At 42.9% G+C, this 25061-nt stretch overlaps 1 protein-coding gene across 1 annotated transcript in view; it reads right to left on the bottom strand.

Annotated features, from left to right (window-relative positions):
• Positions 1-24750, bottom strand: part of NXPH1 (neurexophilin 1) — a 137288-nt gene extending 112538 nt beyond the window's left edge. The window contains exon 1 of the mRNA XM_059866383.1: positions 24543-24750. Within this exon, the coding sequence (XP_059722366.1) occupies positions 24543-24596 (54 nt within the window). The 5' untranslated portion in view covers positions 24597-24750. The remainder of the gene's footprint in view (positions 1-24542) is intronic.
• Positions 24751-25061: the final 311 nt, after the last annotated feature.

Below are 25061 nucleotides of genomic sequence, written 5' to 3'. Positions count from 1 at the left end.
AGATAAGGGTTAGTGTATTTGTGTGTGTTTTGTCAAAAGAATTAATATAAAGATGCACTTTACAATGGGTATTAAACTTCTCCAGTCAATGGGACCACATGAAAATGAATTATTTTTATGTAATTACTTTCATGTTCTGTAGTGCCACCCTGACTGTACAAAAATTAAGCCTCAGAACATCGCCATGCCATTTTCATCACCCACTTAGGTTTCTCCCACCAAGAGATACCCATACTGTAGTTGCCTTGTGGCAACTATCCACATTCCTGACCACACTCTGAGCTCAAACTCCACATCCTGACGTGCCCTCAGGCCTTCAGCTGTCCTCCCAGGATTCTCCACATCTTGAACAATTGCATCCTGAGACCAACCACAACTTAACTGCCCCTGCCAGAGACTCAGTCTTTGAATATTTTATAGCCAAAGGAAAAGGACACCAAAGACTGGACTTGTCTATCAGCCCTTCACTGGGTATATGTGCACATGGTATCTGGCAGCCCAAAAGGGCTGTGGATCAAACAGGTACCTGTTTTGCCAAGGAGCCAGGCCAGAGCACTCCAAAGCTGTTATGTCCTGCTTACATCATTTTTCTGGACATAACTCATGCTGCGATGTACTGGTGAATTCTTCCCCCACTGAGAAGATTCCAAGTCATCAGAGGTCACCAAGATTTAGAAATACAGCGCACAGGACAGAACACACAACACTGCATGCAATATTCTTGGGTTCACAAGAGGAGGTAGGAAGGTAGTGGGAGAACAGAACCAAGGCCAAGGTTCTCTTCCCAAGTCATACAGACAGCAGATTAGTTACATGTCAAAAAGTCACTTCATTTTTAATCCTCCCAAAATCTTTGTTGCTGTTCAAGACAAAAGATTTACGTTCCCCTCACTCCACACTTTACTCACTTTATAAAGGATGAATTCTGACAGCCCTGCTTCAAGGAACAGCACCCTGAGTGCTTTTCTGTGTTCTTGGTTTATCTGGAAGGCAAGTACATCCCTTTTCACAAAGGACCCTGTCTTTAGCACAACCTGTAATGCTTTAAAACATTTGAATTGGATGAGGAGCGACACCTCAGCTGTCAAAGCCCTAAACTGAAAGCTCCATCAAAGACAAGAAATGCTAAGAATCCTCTGCTAGTAGGGACTTCCCCAGAAGCAGGCCAAGTTAATAGTCACATACACATACACATATTTATATCTATCAATATGTGTTCATGTGTGTCCTCTTTGTACTTAACTTTGATCCAAATAAATATTGATCTTTACTCACAGGAGCCTACACTTTGTCCTCTCTGGCAGATCTCAGAATCAAAACTCGTTACCACCTGTCCAAGCAGTCCTGCATAGTAACCTGGATTAAAAAAATACAAGGCAGTCCACTTTCTAAGAAGAAAATCCCTGATAAAAAACAGACAGGAAAACATATTCTTTAAGATATACAACCTTCCTTACCAGCCTTTGCACTCACCCACCATGTTCTTCCAACACTCAACACCTGAGACTCACCCTGTGCTTGAGACGCAAACACAGACAGTCCTTTTCTCACATGCCTGTGCCCAGGAGAGCAACCACCTGATTTGGCAGGATCCTCTTGGATGTCTTAAGTTGTGGACAGGGTCTCTTCTCCCTCATACATCAGTGAAAGAGAAGATAACTCTAAGGTGTCACAAAGCACCTACATATAGCTGCATAGAATAGTAACAGATGGTTCTCCAGAAAGGAGAACCAGGAGAAGCAGGAGAAAGGGTCAGAGAGCAGAACTTCAAACAAGACAGAAGCGAGGCCAAACCAAATATGTGCATACCCAGTAATCTTTCACAGATCATGATCTTGATTTTTTAATCCCTTCAGATGGCAGATGAATGGTCATAACCCAGGATATTGATTCAAAGAATATGAAGCAGTAACTGAGACTGGGATAATCACAGGAGCTGAGATGTAGCAGCCATCATCACAATGAACTTTCTTAACAACACAGGAAAACTTACTGCTGGACAAAGTATGCCATGTATTTTTCCAGATGTCACTCTCATTTTGTCTTCTGCATGAGTATTTATGCTAAAGCAAACAGAATAACATGGGACTTTGTACAAATATGCATACATGGTATGTATTCAATCCCTACACATCTCCTACTGTACCAAATAAAACCACTTTGTCTATGTATTCCTGAAAGCCCTTGGAAAGGATCAGAGGAACCCTGTGGAGGGAGCTGGGCAGGCTTCACAGCAGGAGAGAGCAGCTGAACTCCAGGCTGAATTTTGCTTAAGCATGGGCATAGACTGGCAGCGGGCAGCACTGGTACCTGCAAAAAGAAAGCTAGAACTTGTTCCACTGGTTGATATGTGAGGTGAGAAGAGGCAGGACCAAGCTGAAGCAGCCACAGACCTGTGTTGTAACAGTGGGAAGTCAAAGTAATGCCATTCCTGCTTATGCATCTTGCACTGGTCACCACTGTAAGTGACAGGCGTCAAAAGTTTCCAAGAACTGATAGGCAAAACTGAGCTACATTTTTCTCAACATTTGGGCTACCATCACTAGTAAAATCACATAAAGCAGAAAGACCTGTTTTCTGTCCTAACCATGAACCCCAGACACCGCTTGTACAACTGTGAGGATAAGGTAAGCTCTAGCTGCACCAGATGAGAGAGTCTCACATGAGACTCTGGGTGGTCTAACCAAGGCCATTTCTCATTTTCTCCTTCCAAGTAGTGGACAATCCTCTTTTTCCAGAACTGAGCTGGGTTATTTTGCAATATACACCTGAGATTACATTAGAAAATTAATATACAAAACTCTGACCAAAAAGCAAGTTAAATAGAGCTCTTACTTTCACCAATGTGTAATGGTAGTGGGGGTACATCAGGCTTCATCCTCTGCCCTGTGCTCTTCAACATCTTCATAAATGACTTAGGCACAGGACTGGAAGGGATACAAAGTTCACAGACAACACAAACGTGGGAGGAGGTGTAGATGCCTCGAAAGCAGGGAGGCTCTGCAAATTACAGAACAGGGCAATCACCAACTGTATGAAGTTTAACAAGGGAAAGTGCCAGATTCTGCACCTGGGATGGGGCAACCCTGGATATAAGAACAGACTGGGGAATGAGAGCCTGGAAACAGTGCCACAGAAAGAGATCTGGGGGTCCTGATAGATGGCAAGTTGACTCAGCAGTGCCCTGGCAGCCAGGAGGGCCACCTGTGTCCTGGGGTCCCATCAGGCACAGCATCACCAGCTGGGCAAGGGAGGGGATTGTCCCATTCTGCTCTGCATTAGGGCGGCCTCACCTCAAATGGTCAGGGCAGTTTTGGGTGCCACAATATTAAAAAATGAGATTAAATTATTGGACAGCGTCCAAAAGAGTGAGACAAGAATGTTAAAAGGCCTTGAGGAAAAACCACTCCTTGAGGAGTGCTGAGGTCACTTGGTCTGTTCAACCTGGAGAAGAAGAGACTGAGGGGAGACCTCATTGCAGTTACAACTTCCTCATGAGGGGAAGAGGAGAGGCAGGCACTGAATTCTCTTTGGCAACCAGTGACAGGACCAGTGAGGGAATGGCCTGAAATTGTGCCAGGAGAGGTTTAGGTTAGATATTACAAAAGGGGTTTTCACCCAGAGGATGGTTGGGCACTGGGACCCCCAAGGAAGTGGTCACAGCATAAAGCCTGACAGAGTTCAAGAAGCATCCAGACCATGCTCTTGAGCACTTGGTGTGACTCTTGGGAATGGTCCTGTGCAGGGCAGGAGTTGGACTTGATCATACTTGTGGATCCCTTCCAACTCAGCAAATACTGTGACTCTGTGATATGCCTCTATTCAGCAGATGGAAGCAAATATTTATCTACGTGAAGAGTCTCACTGCAACCTGTGGTACATATTCAGAGTTTAGAATATGTTTTGTTGTTGCACTTGACTGGCATTAACAGAGTTTCCATATCAGAAATAAAGTGACATCAAGCAATTCCCCTTTCATTTCCCTTTTCAGTAGTGAAAAATTTACTAACACTAAAACTCCGCCTGGATTTATTTGCAACAATACAATGGACAAGTGCAAATATCCTTTGGTTTATCTGCTATTATCTTCAAAATAATATAGAAAGCACATAAGTAAAGTGTAAAATCTTGTAAGGAGCTCAGCCCAGCTATTCACCTTAGGTCAAACACAGCAAAACATTTTGGCTTCTAAAGATTGTTGCACAGCTCTGCTAATACCAAGAAAAGAGATTGTTTACCATTCTTCTGCAAGGCCTCTGTCATTGACAATGAGCTATGAATAGATTTCTGAGGTATTGGATTTGTTTGGTGCTTTTAAATCCTTTTCAGAGTCATATTTCTCTGCTCATGTCCTTTTATTACAGATGAGTTAGTTGCAAAAGCACATAATATCCCAAAACATCAATCTGAGATGGCATAATGAGAGCAGGATTCGTGGGGTGTTTTTTGATTTTTTTTTTTTAATCAATTACTGGCAAATCGATACATTTTATACTATTTCTGCCTCCCAGTTTTATTATTTCATAAGGTCTGCAACTTCAATTAAAGATTAAATGTGTTGAGTTATCATACCATTAATTGTTCTGAACTGGTGAATTGTTCCTCGTTATATATGAATGTCCTTGTTTATGACAAATGGGACAATTGCCTCCCACAGAGGCACTGTAGCTGTAGTGTGATGTCCCACTGAGCATCCAGCATTACTGCTGCCACGGAGTGTGTGTGGCTAGTGTGACTTGCAGGGAACTGCTTTGCACCTCCAACTTCCCCGCCAGTGTCCTCGTGGTTAGTCAGCCAGACAAGTGATGGAGCTGTTTGGAGATGAGCATCTAAAACAAGCCCAAGATAGGTAGCACCTTCCTCTCCTCTGCACTTCTGAACTTCTGATTTAACTTTGTTGTGAGGTTCCTTGGTTTGTTTCTTGGGGGTTTTTTTCTTTTCTTTTTTTCTTCTTTTTTCTTCTTTTTTTTTCTTTTTTTTTTTTTTTTTTTTTTGCAGGGGGGCAGTGGGAGCGGTTGAAGTCTTTGTTTGTAGGGAGTTTTGGACATTTTAAAAAGCTCTGAAATCTTTTTGTGGAAAACTTTGTTAAACCTGTCTAGAAGTAATGCAGAAAAATGTCCAGTTATTTCATTGATGGCCTTTATATCAGACTACACCCAGCAAATACTATAGGCAAATATTATACTTTTCTTCACACATTTGCTGCTTTTTATAATATATTGAGAGTACATTTTATAACCCCTAGGGCTCTCTCCTGCTAGTACTTTTCCTCAAAAAAGATGGCATAAAAAGGTAAAAGGAAAAATAAATCAACATAAAACCCTCAAGCTTTACTTCTCCAAAACATGTAGTAATCTTGGTTATAGTCAGCACATATTCTTAGATCTCATTGAGCTTAACAGGAGACTTCTTTTAAACACATCCATTCTGAAAAATATTCCCTCTTGGTTAATAAACTAAAGAACCATTTCCTTTAGACTCCCAGGCTTGCTTTCACTTCAAGCTGAGTTTTGCTGTGAATATTACAAATACACACTGACCTCATATCGCTTTAGCCTAGAAATTTAGCCTAGAAACACCTTTGTGAGCAAAGGTTAAGTAAAGTAGGCAACAGGAGGAAGAACAAGGCAATTTCTGGAGGACAAATCTTTACTCCTGTTCCTCAGTCATAATATTCATCTTGTTTATTTATGCTGAGGCTCAGGATAGAATTCAACAAGGTATCTGTATGGTGAAACACAGAGATTTTCTTTGCCAGCATGTGAGTAATTTCCAAGATGAAGACAATTATGTTTGTGCCCAGCTACCCACCCATGCTAACAGTTCACCTAAGAGGAGGGTGCTCTTTCTTTGCTCAAACACTTTGATTTCCTAACTGAGCGGCCTCTGTTCAGGACCAGGGATACTTCCTGCTCCTGTAGCTCAAAAGACAGCCTGGCCAAGCACCTAAGTTGTCTGCATCTGGCTATGCAGTTATAAGAGCCCCAAGTCTGTTCTCCACAATAACTTTTTACAAACATCTACTTCAGGAAAGGTACTTAGTTCACCAGTACCAACCATTGGGACAACTCCTTCTCTTCCTAACAAAAGAACCTTTATGAAATCCCACCTCAGAAAACGAAGAATATATTTGTAAAAATTTAATCCAGTATCTTTGCTTAAAACTGCAAGTCATATCTTTTTAGAGATCCATGGATATCTAAGGGAAGTCTGGGAAGTGTGTTCCATCAAATTCTGTTGCTGTAAAGTGTTTGTAGAGTCTAATAGTGGGTAGTTTTTACTGGTTCCTTTCAAATCAGTTGAGATAATCTCAACTGATACATGTATGAGTGTATTCAGTGTGTTCCACAGGATACAGAAAAGAAGTTATGGCCAAATCAGTTCACTTAATCTAGTGTCCTGATCCTACCTAAGACAGATATCAGGTATTTCTAATGAAGCTCTAAATAATGCAACATATAAATGTTTTAAAAAAATATATTGCTCACATTCTGGAGAAAAAAAATCTACTGCTTCTCCTGAGCAAATGCAGAATAAGCTGCATGCAGGAAAGTCTCATGCCAGCATTAAGAATTTAAGGGTTTGTTTCTTTTTCAAAGCTTAGCAGTTTACACACTTTCAGAACAAATGTCTGCTAGCCAAGAGAGGAAGCAATAACAGAAGGTATGCACAGTCACATATGGCCAGACCAGGGGAACCATCCGGACTTAATACCGGCTGAAGCTCTGGCCAAGAAATGTTCCAGATATCCAGAGAGAAGTCTGTGGGCACTTGGGCAGTCTGCATTGTGGCAACCAAACTTCACACTTATCCTAGACCTTGCATTGTCAAAATTAGAAAAATTCTATTTTATTAAAACTGTGGTTTTGTCCATTCCTACCTCTAAACAGCATGCGCAGTAGCTTTTATTCATTTTCAATTTTAGAAGAATGCAGTTTATGCCAAGCCTGCTGCAAAGATGATCTGAGAAAATTGTGTGAGATAAGCACATAAAAGTTGAAAGCAAATATATCAGAGAGCCCTTGAACTCCTTTGCTAGTCATTCCTACTATCTTTTATAATATTCAATCTTGTTACAAGACTGCAATACAAGATGTCCTGGCACTCCAAAATCTTCTCATTTGATACACAGACATTCTGTAAATAAATCCGCAATGAAGTCCTAAAATGTTTATTTCTTACTTTTTAGCAGCAAGGCCTAAAATGTTGGGCTACAAAGTGCTTACAAATTTGATTACTGGAAGGGAATGGAATGCATTGTTATCTACTGAACCAATGATGGGTCAAATGGCACTTTGAATTCTTGTGGTGAATATGACTGCGACCTTCACATAGTCCATTGACAGAAAGCAATTTTATTTACATTTTTAAATCCACATAAATGTGAAAGATGTACCAGTCCAAAATGAAACATTAAATTTTTTGTCACAAAGCATAACTGAGATCCCCCAAGGGCACATATAGTCTGAAATGAAGCAAGACTTTCTTCTTCCTGCTACCAGTACGTTTCACCCAGACCTTGTAGTACTGGTGATTTATTTTTGTTTGCCAGTCAAAAAGTCTCCCAATTTTAAGATGGAAAAGTAAGAAATAATGAGAGACTGTTTCTTTATCCCTTAACTGTTCTGCACAAACAGATCATTAATTATGGTTGAGCTACTATAACAAGCTAGTTTCATCTGTGCAGATAAAAAGATCTACCCATAAAGAGATGGCAGCTTGAAAAAGCCTTATTCAAAATGAAATATATCACATCCTCCAGGGCCAACAGCGCTATAATGTCTATACTTTTAGAACAGAGTCTTTAGGAAATAATTAAAGCTATGTATAATTGGATACAATCTGCGTGTTAAAACACTTAAAGAACAACATATTTTTTGTATGTATACCAAATGTGCCTGTCACTTTCTATTTTTTTTTTAATGTATGTTTTAAAATCTAACCATTACATCACAGTATTCCCTCTGCATTTTCTAAGAACCTCAGGATGAAAAAGTTATTACTAAAATTCTTGTATGCAAGCACCATAGGGTGGGTAGTGCTATAAAGAAATTATAAGTATCAACAATAACTGCATTCTTCTAATCATTCTGTTTAACCATGGAGCTACAACATTAAAAAAAGGGCAACAATTATTCACAGAATTACACCAAAGTACTGTCACACAGAGCACCTAGGAGGATACATATGTTTATAAACTATAGATGGTTCTGGTAGCAATGGCTGTGATTAAGGCTGCCTGAAACTTCATGGAATAAGACACTTTTATCAGTTGCTTATAAGTTTGCTGAACTCCTACTACTTGGAGTAAAATTTTTCCCTGTGAGGTATCTACCTGAGTATTCATATTGTCTTTGTGGAAAGATTAACACAAAATGGTTTGGAGAACAAGAATACAAGAAAATACCCCTTGCTTTGGGGAAAAAAAAAAAAAAAACAACACCAGTTTTCTTTGAGAAGTCCTAATGCTGCATTTCTGGAGAAGGAAAAACTTTAAAATGTGCTAAAAATTTGCCTTTTTCTCAGGCATATAATTTTTATGACTCCTCAAATGCCCATTCAAAGCCAGGCTAGTTTGTTGGGTGTTTTCAATATCAAGCCTTAACTACTTCCCAGAATCATCTCTCTCAGTTTCTACAGCTAAAAATCATTAGTATTCTTTACATGTTTTAACACTCAGGGCTGTTTTCAAATAATGACATATACAGGTATCAGCTCTGGAAAACAGAGTTTGCTTTCTTCAGCCCACAGAGTTAGTTGCACCAAGCAAGAACACCCCTCAATTCTTGCTGTATATATCCTAGACCAACAGAATAAGATGATGGAGCCAAGTTCTCCTATCCTTTCCTGACAGTTCCTGCAGGTGCACTGAGAATGAAAAAGCAGATAGACATGAAGAGAGCTTGCAATCCAGTAATTCATTACAAGTTTTTATGCATGGATGATAGATACAAATCATCAAACAAAGGAAATTATAAGCTTAAAAATAATGGATGGAAATTATAAGCTTAAAAATAATGGAGTGAGGGTAGTGGCCTGCAAATTGGTAACTTCTTGCAAACTAACAAAATGTATCCATAGCTAACATGAATATTGCTCGTCAAGAAAAAAAATAAAGCTTTCAGGATCTTGGGCACATAAACAGCTTCCTAGAAGCGATTAGTTACTAATTAGTTACTGTGCTATGACAGACTGACAGGGTTTCTTAAAATGTAAGATGAGAACTGGACTTGTACATAGCTGTGAAGATAATGGAGATTCAGCAAGCAGATAAAATTCAGGATAGCCTATGCTTACTCTTAGCAACCTTGGAAGACTCTTCAGGCTTGATCCAGAAGGTGCCTATAATTACCATATTGGAAGGCTTACTCTCTTTGTCCAAGGGATCTGTTAAAGTTCATAACCTGGAATTAGCTGCCCACATATTTCTGTTGGGAAATGTTTCCTGAAAGCAGCATTCATAAAAGCTACTAAACTGTTCAAACTAAGCAACCAGAGAAAGAAAAGGAAATAACTTAAACACTTTCTGACATTTTTGAAGCATAAATTCTCCTAAAATTAGGTACCTTATTTTGCTGTTGCTAGTATGTCCAATGAATAGAATTGGCAAGGCAGGATATCTTCAACTTTCTGGTTCAATAATTTCTTACACATGATAATAAAGCTTTTTTTCTGATATAGGGCTCTCAAAATCTGAAGTGCTTCCATTATCAGTGAACTCAAATACAGAAGGCCAAAGAGCAAGAGAGAGAGACTTAATTACACCAATGTCTCAGAATCTACCTACAATGAGATCCTGTTTCAGATTAAAGCAGTCCCTGACTGTATTAAACCAAGCAGAATAAACTGAACAAGCAAAATCAAGAAAATTCCAGCAAGATTATTCCATCAGGCAGTGGTTAAAGCAATTACCTCCATTTGTAAAGTTTGGATTCACATTTCCTGAAGAGGTAAAGAAACCGAATCTCTTAAATCCCTAAAAGAAGCTTCAGTCACTGTGCTGATGAGGAAAAATATGAACAAGAGAAAGAGAAAATGAGAGTGGAAAAGTCCTGTGACCCTGTCAAATCTTATGTTAAGTCTAGGGTGTTACACACCCAGCTAGAACTGCTTCCTGATGGTCAGCATTCCCTTTTTTGGTTTTGGGGGTTTTTGGGAGTTTTCTTGGTTTGGTTTTTTTGGTTGGTTAGTTTTTGTTTGTTTTGGTTTTTTGTTTTCATGTGCTTATGTGAGTCAACAGAATCAATACTAGAGAAGTTATGGTATTTTAGGCTGAAGTGGTGGCATTTAAGTTAAACAACTCAGAAGTCTATCACAGCAGATACTAACTCTGCTGTAAGTGATAGCTGAATGTGCAGTCATTTTTTTGGGAACAAACTTTGCTATATGTTGTTAGTTTCTTAGAACTGACTAATAGGATGCTTGAAAGTGTGAATGCAGCTGATAGCTGAGCCTGGGATTGTCAGGTCTGACTTATACCAATCATGGAAAAGGTACTGATCAGTGAGGATGTGCACACTGAAAAACATCCAAAGAACATATTCAGACTGTCATGAGACAGAGCTCAAGTGCATGGCTGATGTGAATTAATTATGGAGTAATATAAAGTAGTTAAACAACTAAAGCTAGAAGTTGTGATACAAGAGATGAAAGCTAAAAATTATTGCATGTAAGAGACACATTCTGCACAGTCATTTTGTTGGACATTTGAGAGAGGCTTCTTTCTGTGTTCAGTGGCAGTAAAATTGTATGAGGAAGAAAAACCCTAGGTGAGAAGTTCAGCCTTGAACCAAGCCTGTGATGGAACTCAGAGTTTCAGGTTTGTGGGTAACATTGACTCAGACACCAACAATGCAAAATGTAAACAATTCTTAAGAAGTCAAGAATGAAATAGAGGTCCAGGCTTGGAGATGGAGACAGACTCTTGTAAAAACAGACATCAAAACTAAGCAGTCAGGACAGGATGAATCTTTATTCAGATTCTGGGGTTTTTGAGATTTTATTTTGATTTCTAAGAAGGAATTTGTGCTAGGATTGCCTTTTGATTACTGTACTTATTTCTATGCAACTGCAGTGACTCATTCCTATTTTAGAACCAACAGTATTCCATTAAAGAGTAACCTCCTGTTTCTACAGGCATGAGAGGTAATAATATGCATTTCCTATGATTCCCAATGAGTCTTCTAGCAAAAGTAGAGGTCATTTTTATGCTGATATTTCTGCTAAGAATTCTCTGCCTAAGCAGTGATACATTTAGCATCCTTAAGTAACTTGAAATTACTTTCACTGTCAAAGAGAAGTATCTCAATAAAAAAAAAAAATACATAGCTGAGCCCATTTTCTGTCAGGATATCTTTATGACAGCTTCTGTTTCCTAAATACATTCTCAGAAGGGATTGGAAACTAGGATAAATTCATCAATGTAATTTCAGTTGTGTAGATTTTCCATCCCCACTGGGCATATTTATTGGAATCTTACTGTAGCTGGTCACATTATTAATAGCAAACAATTTATTTGATTCATTTACCCTATACTTCTGTTCATCAAAAAACTTCTTCCATTTTGATTTCTGCTTATTTTATTCATAAGCATTCACTGAATGTTTCCAGCATATTTTAGTCTGGAAAGCTAAAATATTTGCTTGGAAGCTCTTTGCTTCATCTAATCACAATGATTATTTCTTCGCTGGAGATGCTGTGACTTGAAATCTTCCGTTAGTATTGTCTTTGTTCCCCTAACTGACTTTGCCACTGTAAATGCAGTATCAGGAACACTTCTGACATGAATAGTGAACATCTAGTATCATACTTGAAACACTGACTTACCAAGGGATGCACAAATTCATAGGAAAACAACCTTTGTCTAAACATTCATCAGACAAAACAAGCTCACACAGGGGTATGTTGAAAAATGAATAAAAAAACCATGAGAATACAGAAAATTGAAATCTTTAGAGAAGCAGGAACCTTTATAGATGGATCCTACAACTACTATCCCAACTTATTTCAAGCCACTCCTTTGTTGTCCTATGATATATTTTCCCAACACGGAATGATCCTTCATTCATTCCAGTCACCAGTTGATCAGCTCCAGCTAAATCAAGGCCAAAAAGGGCCCACTGTAAGCATTCTATGAAATGAGAATTTTAGCATGTATGAGCAATGAGTTTTTATAAATGTAATTAGTATAACTCCACCGGAACTAGCTTTCTCTGAAAACACTGAAGACAGAATTGTTCCAAACATCTCTACAGCCTTTGAGAACTTAACAAAAAGACAGGTCACAAAAAATCAATCATGCAAGGTGGACCTTGCTCAAAGAGGACTAAACGATATACCATCTTAGACTCCATCTAATTTCTCCATTATTACACAAAGCTGAGGTGAAAAAAAACTCCCATAGAATCTCCCTAGAACCACCACATTCTGCTCACAACTGTTCTTGATGAATACACAAGCATATATGCCTCTCATTACCTGAAATGTTTTATAGGTCAAGAGGTTAAAAACTTTCCATCGGCAATGGAAATGTAGGTACAAATTTAGAGAGTGTAAAACACCTGAGCAAAATTGAGTCAGGGACCTGCCCAGGGAGATGAATTTTAGCCTGAATCAAGAGGCTAACGAAGTCACAGCTCCACCTGTTGAGCTAAAGCAAATCATCCACCTGTAGCAGCTGGCAGTACAGGTTTGTTCTTGTGCCAGGCGTAGATGACTAACACTGTGCTGCTTGGATAAAGTAAAACATCAGAGTTTAGGGACACACCATGCAGACATTACTCTAGGTGAAGGAGTACTGCAACCATGGAGCCATTCTGCCAGAGAACAAAAGGACTGGGATCTACAGGAAGGGTCCCGTGGCAGGCCAAAGGAAGGATGACATTCTTCTGGGTAAATTTACCAAAGAATGAAACAATGACAGAAACCATGCTAGAAATAAAAGCGTATAGAACCTGCTCAGCTCTTTTTGACTTCACAGAAGACTAAGTTGCTCAGACCAGAGGCTATGAATGCCACATTCCCATACATACATATTCATTCACGGTCATTAGAAACACTCACTACTTCTTTCCTGTGTGAGCTATCAATAGCCAGTTCTCACAAAGAAAATCAAGCTAAAATGGAATGAAATATCTTTCCCAGGCACTTTATAAAAATGGAAATATTTATCAAGCTAAAGACCCCATTTTATAGCCAAAGAAATCAATGGCAAAGTTCTTCTGAGCCTGAGTAGTTTTGAATCAACATGCAAGTTTCTTGCGGAAGAATAAATAAAGCTACTTTTTCTTTTTTGCTTTACATGGCCATTGTTCCTGTGCATTTTTCTTCTGAAAGAAAAAAAATAAAAAAGAATCTGCAGTGGTCTGCAAAACATGTACATCAATAGTGCTGTTAGACTTCAACTTTAGACCTCAAATATAGTTCTGCATAATGTCCACACATGGCTTTCTGGGACATGCCACCATTTGCACCTCTTTGTACTTCTAGACAGTAGTAAGGGTGCTGTCTGAATGCTTCAAAAACATATTTACAGGAAGAAAAAATAAGACACATTAATTATCTATTTGAAAATCCTAACTTTAGTTTAATTTCATAGATAAAGGTATTTTTGTAGACTCTTTCTTCAGAAGCTGGCTTCAGAGCAGTAGTCAGAATGAGTCACAAATTATGACTCAAAAAAATTAAATTAATCCAAAAATAATTATTATCTCATAATTATAGGATTTTTTTCAATAATTATCATCTAATAATAATAAAGACAATATTTTTAGGATAAGGGATAGTATCAAGTGCACTACTTGGTTATAAAAAAATATTATAATAGACTCTAAGTAGTCTAGATGTAAATTCAACAGATTCTTGGCAAAAACATTACTCTGTAATATTTTTGAAGACACGGCTGTGTCATCTTTTCCTCCATGGAAGAAGTTTTATATCCCAAAAAAAGAAATACAAAAACCATACTGCATTCACTTTCTCCTAGCCCAGTAAAGCACTGAAGCATATGTGACAAGTGTTCTGACTTCAGCTGAGATTGTGTTTTGCTTCTAAAAAGTAGTTGCAAGCTATTGGCCTTCACTCTGAAGCGTCTGCTACAACACTGCAATTTCGGAATATCCTACAAATTGTGGAGAACAAAAACAGCACCTCCTCTAATGTACTTAGTCATACATTTCCATATTCATTTGAGTTGTGTTACACTGGAAGACTGAACCATATAATTACAATCTGCTAATCCATACAATAACTTTTCCAAGACTCACAGTCTGCTCTAGCCAGCAAATATTCAGCACATTTAAAAGCCAAACACAAGCTATATTCCAGTACATTTGTAATCCTGTACCTTACAGCAATGACTTGTGCTAGCACAGAGAGCAGAGCTGCTCACAGAGGAAGGAGACACACAGCAAGAGGTCCCACTGAGTCAGCACAGACAGAAGCTAATGAGATAGATGATGATTCACACATACCATAGTCTTCTCAAGGACCAGATAATATTGTTTTTTACCCACTCTGAGTGACCACTCCCAGGTGTGATTCCACTGAAGGTATTGGTGCACTTCCCTCTGCTTGCAACACGTTCTATACTGCCACTGCTACAAGCAAGTCAGCTAAAGCAAATGTGATGGTTTGTGGAAGAAGGGAGAAGAAACAAGCAGAAATATAAAATGTGGACATTGTCAAGAAATATCCATTGGAGATGAAGGCAGCAGGATAGACCCCGTCTTTTTAAATGGTGAAGGTTTTCATGTACTATTTATTATGCACATCTCTTATGTCACATTTCTGTAGTCTGTCTTATCTTCCTGATCCTTAGAGATCTGTTCACTCAGCAATTGTCCTCCACAGAGCTACAGTATTATTACTACGTTTTGCCTACCAATATTTCTTACAAAATCTTCTCAAGGTGCAAAGCATTCCCCTCATAAACATTAAGAAAAATCTCTGTATGTAAAACAGAGTAATTGCAGTAAGTGACAGCAGAAATTAGTCTAAATTAGAGTCAAATTACAAACTAACATTCTGATTTTAAGCACACCAATATTTTACAACACTGTTATTGACAGTGCAATAACCACGAGGACACAGTTTTACCATTATTCCTATTTTAAGTCTGTCTCTTCTTTTGCAAGACCTCAAACGCTATGCATGAGAATATAAATATAAAAAGCAGTCCATTAATTTTATATAAGCAGTTTTATATACCTGAAGGCCTATGACAACATTTCTTGACAAAATAGCCTAGCAGAAGGAGTATTTTTCTAACGTTCAATCAAGAATAATTTATAAAAATGACTCTGCAGATAAATATTATGGTACAGGTGGTCTGAACTACCCATAACAGAAATTCCATTAGCTAAAATTTTTTAAGAGCTGCCAATTACACTTTCAATTTGAAGTGGTATCTGAATAGTGACAAGCAATTCTCAGAAATAGAAATGGTCTACTTAATCTTCAACATAAACAGAATCTGTCCTCCTCACACAAGTAAACAAACCATTGATTTACATGGAATCCTCTCTTGTATTACACTGCAGGATCAGGGCATAGGATCTGCTGCAGAGGAGTTTTTGTTTGTCCATAGTGTTCTCAATACATGGCCAGAATGTTTCTCCTTTTCTATTTTTACTTTTAGCCAGTAATTCACATACACCTCTAAAACAAGTGCAGGAAATATTGTGCTGGCTGAAAGTTAACTCACACATAATGCAAGGCTGACATAGGGCAGGGGAAGGGGAAAGAGGATCATAAAACACTGGTCACTAATCATTGGTAATGCTGCTCCTGTTATTTCAAAGCATGTTCCAACTAGGAAGGTAAGAAGCACCTTTTAATTTTCAGCTGAGGATACTGTACTGATGAGATATAAGTGACTCTCTACTTTTCTTTCTAAATAAGTAAATATAGTTCTAATGTCTCATATATTACTGCAATATTCTATATATATACATAATAATTTAATTACATGTCTTTCCAAGAACTAAGGTTATTAGATCACTTCTTTCCTACTATTATTTTGGCTGTCAGTTCTAAACAAGCTTCTAAACATCTCCTAAAACAATTCTGCTGCACAGCTATCACCAAATTTTAAGTAGATATGCAAAGAAATAACATAGACATATTTGACTTATCAGTTTTCAAAAGCCCATCAAAATAAGAGCATTCACAAGTGCTCTTGTGCATACAGTAATCAGGTTACCCACATAAAGAAACAACCAGGCTCTTTGTTCTTTTGTTTTTTGTGTCAAGACTGGGTTAGAATATGAAATTTGAGGAAAAGAGGGCACTAATATCATAATCATTTGTTAGGCCTAATTTCTCCTCCTTCAACAGCCTGCAGATTTGGAAAGAGAAGATCATCTTTGCATGCACGGGTCAGCCTGTCATCAAAGTGATCAAACAGATTAACAGGAGAGGTGATAGATAACCCACAGGACACTGGCAAAACTAACTTGTGAATGGACAGGACAGAGACCAACTAGTAGACAAATTTTTTTTTGAGCAGATACAGGGGGCAAGGAAGAAAATATTACTAAATCTCCCCTCAGAGAGGAAAAGACAAGGCAGCAGGAGAGATGATGCAGTGTGCAAGGCAGATGAACATCCCTGAGACATTTGTCACCGGCTGGACGGTGAGACATTGACATTAATGAGGGTGGCATTTGGAAGATAAAAGCAGTATCTCTGCAGCAGACAATGCAGTTGTGAGACACCACGCACAGGGATATGGTGTAATCAAAAGGGACTGGAGAATGTTCACATCCAGCAAAAGCATCACAATCACTACTGGTATTCATGGGAGAATATGGATCAGGAATAAATGGCTTATGGTTTTGTCTGCAAGACTGGTGGAGATTGTGGGTTATTTTACCTCTCAGCCCGGTCAATTCCCATCACATTCCTTTATTGAAGGACTCTTCATCAGTCATTCACTTACACCTGCCTTGCCAAAAGTCACTGTTTCATTGACAAGTGCTTTTGAGGCAGTAGAGCTCTAGAGGATAGCTCTGTTGATAGTAAGTGGGATTTACAGGGGTGGAGGCAGTTGCCTGTGATTATCTCCTCGTGAAAGCAAGTGGAGGGCTGGGAGATACCCTGAGCACTGTCTGCCAGGACACAGGCAATCAACTGAAGGCAGCAAGATCTGGCTGCCCCTCACAGGTGCCTCAGAGTGCCACTGACCCCAAAAATGACATCAGCTGTGTCTGAGAGGCACTACTGCCCTGACTCATAGCATTAAAAAAGTCATTGTTAATTAATAACTCCCTGTTCTCCTGTCTCGGTGTCAGCCATGTCTCAGACCTCATTTTTTACTTCAGTGCTTTTGGATACTTCTGGTGTCTCTCCAAAAGGAGAGGATGCCATGGTCCTCGGATAAAATGAGACAAACCTGAGCATCTCAGAACAGCTTTCCTATCCCCAGATTCATTCTACCACCCCTGCTCCACCGCATACTCATGTATTGTCCCTATGACCAGCTTTTCCACAGAAAACAAAGCTACCATTTTGCCACAGAGCAAAAGACAGTCAGCAGCAACAGTAAACAAATACAACCATCTGCTGGTCCACCCCTCTCCTTCTTCCTTCAGGAAAACTGGCACAGAGCGCCAAGCCCCAAGTCCAGAGCGTGATGAGGATGAGGTCTAAGCAGCAGCAGCCCAAAACCTTGAGTAGCCCGGGACGGGGCGCCTGTGAGGGAGTGGCCGGCGGTGCGGGCCGGGGCTGGGGCCGAGCCGGGCGCTCTCCAGGGTGCTGCTCCGTCCCGGGCGCTCACCAGGGTGCTGCTCCGTCCCGGGCGCTCTCCAGGGTGCTGCCCCGGCCCGGGCGCTCTCCAGGGTGCTGCCCTGGCCCTGCTCTCTCCAGGGTGCTGCCGCACGGCGCTGCCGGCCCGGACAGGGGGCAGCGCCAGCCCCGGCCCGGTGCCCAGCGGGACACTCAGCGCCAGCCCTCTCTCGGCCCCATTGCCAGAGCTTGCCCGCTCTCCCCGCAGCACCTGCACTCGCCATCCGCGGCTCGAAACACCCAGCATCTCCGACAGAGAGGGGAAAAACACACTTTTTAAAACAAATAAACAAACAAATAAATAAATAAATAAATAGCTCGTAGACTAATCATACTCTGAAGAAAGTTTCAGACGTGGATCCAGCAACGAAAGGGAAATAGGAAGCCAGACTAACCCCACATGTGCTAAAGACAAGCTCTTTCTGCTTCCTCATTAATGCTTCATGCAAGGAGTGCTGCCCCGCATGTGAAAGGAACCGTGTCTCCATCCTACTGCAGAGTTTTGAGAGCCTCCCTATTGTCCTTCAATACCGTCTCTCTGCTTTGATACAAAAAAAAATTGAAAGAGTATGGCAAAGCGATAGAGGAAATCTGACTGAATCAATCACAGTCAAGCCCAGCAACACGGATTATGGGAAAAGAAGCTGTATTCTTAAGTAACGACCGGCGTCACAGTAGTTAAGATAGAACAGAAAAGCCTCTCGAAAAGTCAATTCTTATGTAGATGAGGTGACGAGAGAGATTTTCTCTCCCTTCGAGGGCTCACTGAATTCCTAATTTGCCCCTAGAAGCCCTAGAGGAATGAGGAAGAAAGGGTGGGCATACTGGGATTGCTAGTTTCAACAAATATTACCGTGATCTGGATTGTTGCCTAGAAATGCACTGAAAATTAGGGGATCCAGTGCCATTGTCTCAGCCGAGCTATTTGTCTTGACCTTAGGCTTTGTCCATCCAGGCTGAACAAACTTCCTGCAATGAACGTCGCCCCGGCTGTCTGCCAGCCACAAAACTTTGATCTCTCTGGATCACAGAAAGGGAAAGAGGGTGAGAGGCAGTTTCCCCTCCGAAAAAAAGAAAAAGGGCACTGGCAGAAGTTTATCCAACAGCCAGAAAAACGTAGTGTTAAACAATAAACTGGGAAATGTGCTGTCCTGTTAAACAGAGAGCAGTTTGCACAGCATTGAGAACTCGCCAATATATATCATATCAATAAAAAGGAGCTCTTCGAAAGCTTGCATAGTAATTGAGATTGGAGATCTTTTTTGATATGGGTTGGCATTTCCTCATATCAATCTGACAGAGCCAACTCAGGAAATTGCTGGTAATATTCATCTGGGGAGCACTTTCATTAAACGTAATTCATTCGACTTTCACAATAAATTGAGTGACATCCTTACAGCAGAACCTTTTTATCCTTGATGAAGTGCTTGCCAGCCTTTGGTTTTCCATTTTATTGTCACATTCCTTAAAGCAGAATCGTCAACATGTCAATCTGCTGCATGAAAAAATGCTAAAGCTGTATTTACAAAGCACCCGGGAGGTGGTTTAATGCTGACTTACAAGAAGAGCGAGCTGGGTGTTAAACTATCTGCTAAATCACATTAAAACTTCACCCAAATCCAGTCGGGAGAACAGAAGCCAATCCTAGGGAGGCTAGGATGGCTCACACATTCATTTTATCCAAGTGCTGGCTATTCCGAGCAATTGGTTTCTTAACCTGCTTCACCGCACTTTCCAAGACGATTAGGAAATGGGGTTTTTGTTAATTAAAATGGCGGTTTAGAGATGCAGGGAAATATTAAAGAGGTTAAAATGGATACCTCTAGGTATTGTACCGACTTGGAAGATTTGGCTAGTCGAAGAGAGGCAGGGATATTGGATTACATTCAGATACCTCCCCAGAAGGTGAAATCTATTCCAGATTGCTTTCTCCAAGTATATACTAAATTAAAATAGTGTGTACTAAGCATCAGGAAAAAGAAAGTTCAGGTCAGGGAAACCCCTTCTAAAACTAGCACAGGTCTCTGGTGGTTAGAAAGCAAGGAAGCCTGGAAAAGAATACACCATCCTCATCTTGCGGGAAAAAAAAAAAAAGAAATCAAGAGCGCACATAAGTTTGTTTCACCTACACGAGGTCGGGGTCCCGTTGTTATTCCCGTGTCTTACCTTCCGAAAGGGTAATTTTTTCCCCTTACACCACGGCTACAGCGTCTCTCAAACTCGTTTAAAAAGAGGGAACAGGAGCTTCTCAAGGCTACGTAAACTCCCCCCGCACAAAAAGCCACTACTGTCCCTGCTGCCCAAGCGCTCTCCCCCGCCCTCCCTGCTTTCGACATCAATTTGAAAATTGAAAGAAATCGCTTATTTGGGGGGAAAAAAGCAATACCCGAATGCATTCACCACCAAATGCCTCTGAGAAAAGACTGTGGGTGGTGATTACGATAGGACAATGCCTCCTGTCTCTTTTGTTTTCTGCCTATAGAGGTGTGGGTTTGTTTGTTGGGCTTTTTTTTTCCTTCCGTGACAAAGTAGGACACAATCAGCAACAATCTTTAAAAAGAAGGAAGAAAAAAAATCAACTTATCTTCGCCGGCACGTGATATTTCCTCACGTTCACCACAGCTTTCATTAACCGGTGTGAAATGACCTCAAACAGTGAGACACGCAGCGAAATTAAATGTACACAAACTCTGGAGCCGCTAACCCCCTGTTTACCCCCTCAGCAAATACTGTACCAAGTGTGCCATCGCCGAGGACAATTTTAAACCTCTGGTATTCTCAACAATTTTGCAGGGAAGCTCCTCTCGGCTGTCAGAAGGCCTCCAAGCTACAGTGACGGTGTGAAACAGACCTTAAAATCCCAGCCCGGCACGGGGGGAAGGTTAGCGGGCTGTTTCCAAAGCCCCTCTGCCAAAGCCATCGCCCTGTTTAACAAGGCGCCCCGTGAGCCCCGCAGTTCTACTCTGGCAAAGCGCCGGGCAGGAAAGCTCCCCCCGCCAAACAGCCTTCGCCGCGGGGGGCAAAACTACCCCTCCTTTTGCTCTTGCCCTGCTTAAGTTCTGCACAGAGTTGAAGCTCTCTGCTACCCGGCTCCGGCGCGCATCCTAATTAAACCCATCGGCGAATAAACACTTTGCTGGAAGACGACAAGCCGGGCGGGGGATGAAGAGGGGGAGGGATCCTTACCCTAGCAGCATGCCACGCAAAATTCCGACTGATTTTAGTTCCGGACTCGCTGCTCCGGTGTAGGAGCACCTAAGTAATGAGCCGAAGTCTCTTCGAGCCGGGATGATCCCGGCAAAAGAGGTGCCCTCTCCGTGCTTGTGCGGCGCGGGAAGGTCTCCCCAGAGCGGGCGGGAGTCGAGCCTGTGACCGTGATGGGGGTGAAATCCCTCCGTGAGCGAGCCCTTCGCCCGCGGCGGCCGGGGTTGCGCGGGGCCCGGGAGCGCCGGGACGGGACGGGACGGGACGGGACGGGACGGGACGGGACGGGACGGGACGGGGCGAGCGCCCGTCGCCGCCGGGAGCTGCCGGCCACAGCCCGCCGGGGACCGCCGCACGGAGCGGCTCCGCAGCTGCCGGCACGAAAACGACCTGCATCCTCCTTCGAGGGCCTGCTTGACCTGTCCCTCTGAGAAATAATACTCAGGATCCTTGCCGCCCTTCCTAACAGCCCGCGCGTTCAGTAGTCACCTCTACAGCTTGCTGCTTGCACACAAGAGGAGAAGAAAATAAGGAAGAAATTAAAAGAAACAGCCTGGCCTTTTATTGTCCTGTGGTGTCGGACTGGAAGTTCACCGGCAACTAGGCAGGAGGTACAACGAGAAGGTTTCCCTTAAAGGAATGGTGTAAAATCCCAGCGTCCTTATAATCAGAACTCAATTCTATGAGAGTCTGCGATCTCCGGATGTTATTTTGGTTATTTTCTTTATTCTTTACGTTCTTTCTCACTGACGATTCTGAGCTCAGCACAGCACTGTTAGTTAAGGAAACATCATCCATTAGAATCAGACTAAGATGCTTTTGAAAGAACAGCAGTGATGTGGAGTGTCATGGTAAATGAGACCTAGTGTAAGGTGTTTGAATACTTTCTGCAGCTTTCTAAAAGCAGAGAAAGAAAACAAGAGCAAGACTTGAAAGGTTTACTCCTAATTCTGCCAAATAAGGACTAAGTTACCTATTTAGGCCAAAGGAAATGCACTACCATTGCAAATCAAATATAACATTTTCAATACACTGCACAGCTCAAAACAAGGAGAAAATGAAGGCACCTCGCAAAGCACAACTAATATTCTGTTCAATAAACATAATATGGTGAACCATCTCTACCCTAGCAAAAGTCCTACTCATTCAGATCGGCCACGACCTCTATACATTTCAGGCAATAAGGCTGAATAGCATATGGCCCTATTAAAAAGAGGAAGAAAAGCAGAAGCACTTTTTTTTTTTTCTTAAGATTTCTTACAAAGAGGTTTAACGGGGGAGGGGGGAAAAAAGAATTAAAAAAAAAGAAGAAGAAAAAGAACAGCGGTTTGCTGAGTGAAGAGAAATTACAAGGCAGACAGTGTCTGTAAATGAGTGACTTCAAGGCAGCCCAGCCTCACTGCAGCTGTTCACTCTCCATGAACACCCCCTAATTCAGGCGAAGGGGAAACAGGCTATTTTCCCTCTCACCTATATTATTAACCCCTCTCAAAAGGGTTTTTTTTAACAAACTCGATAGGAAGCTGTTTGTGCTGCCATTTCATTTACCCTTCCTAACAGTTTGAGCATTGAAAATTTAATTCCCAATTGAAACTGCTTTTGTCCACGCGGAGCGACGTGCCCATATGGGTAGGCACAACAAAGTGCTGCACCTTGCTGCTTTGTGGCGCCGCAGTAAAGCTCTAATCAAAACTTCATGCTTCGGTGCTAATAAACAGTTTGTTATCATGCGATGGCCTAATGCAAACTTTCAGAGTCACTCCCGAAATACAGAAAATAGGGGGAGATTGGCATAAACGTGGAAGTATCGAGTTAGAAAGAAGAATCGTTCTAGGGAAATCCTTTGGAACCTCCCCGAGTGTTTTGGCAGAAGACACAGACCAGCTGAAGGGCGCATTCCCTCCCCCTAGCTTGTCTTTTATTCCCGAGGGGTTTTTTTTTCTGTATCATATTTCGCATTGTTTCGAGGGAAACTTGAAAATCGTCTCCTTCACTCTGCAATGCCAAGTCCTCGGAAAAAAAAAAAAAAGTATTCAGGTAATGAAGTCTGTAACTAAACGGTAATTGAATCAGCATAATTTGCACACTGAATGGTTTTCAAATGCTCCCAGTTTACAATTAAAGGAGAATTAATGCGCTTGTTGTTCAGACTGCAGCGCATTAGAATAAATCCAGCACTGTTGTTGTAATGAGTCGAGAGCAGTTTAACTGCCAGCAAACACATTTAAAATTTAACACGACGTATCGATCTCGCTCCGGCTTTTTGATGGATTATTTGACACGCACTTTTCTCCCCATTTCCCCCCACCCCTCCACCCCCCACCCCAGCTATAAAATTCGCAGGGAGGAGAGACGCCCGCGGCAGACGTGGCACCGCCCGGCGAGGGCAGGACCGATGTGGGAGCCACGTCGGGTGGGCACGGGAAGGGCCGGGAAGTGCCGGACCGGGCCGGGATTGGGCCGGGATTGGGCCGGGCCGGGCCGGGCGCGGCGGGCGCTGCGCGGGCGCGGTTGGAGAGCCCGCGGCCCCGCCTGCTCCCCCCGCCCCGCCCGCGCCGGGCCCGCGCCCCATTGGCTGCCCCGCGCAGGGCCGCGCGCGCTGCCCTTCAGCGCCCCCGGGCGGCGCGACCGCCACAGCGCAGGGAACGGCGGCGCGGGCAGCGCCCGGAGCCCGGGAGCCGGAGCCGGAGCCCGAGAGTCGGAGCCCGAGAGTCGGAGCCGGGCCGTCGCCTTCACCACCCCCAGCACGGGCACCGGTGTGCTTCTCTCTGCAACGCTCTTGGAAAAAGGTCTTTTCCCTCCCCCATAGCCACGGGGATGAGCTGCCGCCAAGCGTTTGCCTGCTTAACGCATCACAAGCGAGAGACGATGCGGACTGCAAAGGGGCAGTCTGCCTGGTTTTTGTTCCTTGCAATCGTAGCGGGAATAAAGTGTGTGTGTGTGTGTGTGTGTGTGTGTGAAAGGAGATAACGCCGATGTTTACCCGTGTTCCCGCGTTAATCTTAAAGGAAATTTGCTACGAAAGTCAATGACACTTCTCGCGGAAAATACTAGCTGTGCTCGCCGCCGAGTGCCCGCCCGCCTGTGCCGCACCGCCCGTAGTGGCACACCGCCCGCAGTGGCACACCGCGGGGGATCCCTTCCGGAGGGGCTCCCACCCTCAGCAGGGAGCAGAGGGCAGGAAGTTTCCTCCATCCCACAGCCTGGCCAGGCGCCCCCGCGGCCGTGCTCTGGTGCCCACGCAGACACCCAGAGACCGGTCCGGGAGGCAGCACTGGGGGACGCGGCCCAGGAGACCCCGACCCTGCTCTGGCCCAGCGGAGCACCCCTTCCCCGCGGAGAAGTTACAGGTCTGCACCCCCACTCCTCGCACCCGGCCGAGATTTCCCGGCCGGGATCCGCCCCGCACCGCCCCGGCCCCGGGAGGACGGGGCAGGGCTGGCTGCGGGGTGCACGTAGTTGCCGTGAGTTTGCTCCTTCTCCGCCAGGCTGGCGCCCTCCTCCCCGACGAGCTTCCCCATGCTCGGCCCGTGAGAGGGGCCGGGGACACTCACCAGGTAGAGAGTGGGCTGCAGCAGAAGGACCGCGTACCAGTACACAGCCTGCATCCTCGCCGCTCAAACTTCCCCCGCGCTGCTTTCGCTGCCTCTTTGTTCCTTCCAGAACATAGATCCACCTGACATCCACTTTACAGAACAAGCAGAGCTCTCACCAGCCTAGACAAAAACGAAATTATAGATCCCATGACCACAAGACAAGGTTAGGCTCAGCACAAGGGGGGAACAGGGGTGTATAGGGAAAGGGGGGGCGCGGGGGGGCGGCGGGGGGGGAGAGAAGGAGGAGATGGGGTGTGTGAATGGGGGTGGGCGAAACAAAAAAACGATTAAAATCGAGTTAATCCATAGTCAAAGCAAAGTGATCGCACGGTCCGAGGTGGCGGCAGACCGCCTATAGGCAGCGCTCCCCGGCGCTCAGTCCCTTTACTGGGCGGGCGAGCCCCGTGGTGTAGGCTGGGACGGCCCGGGGGTGCCACTGCCAGTCCTGCCTGTCTGTGTGCCCTCGGCGGGGACCGG

The sequence above is a fragment of the Haemorhous mexicanus genome, chromosome 1 (genome assembly GCF_027477595.1).
Source record: "Haemorhous mexicanus isolate bHaeMex1 chromosome 1, bHaeMex1.pri, whole genome shotgun sequence".
NCBI lineage: Eukaryota > Metazoa > Chordata > Aves > Passeriformes > Fringillidae > Haemorhous > Haemorhous mexicanus.
The sequence above is the reverse complement of the archived record's forward strand: the minus strand, read 5'-3'. Positions and strand labels throughout refer to the sequence as shown.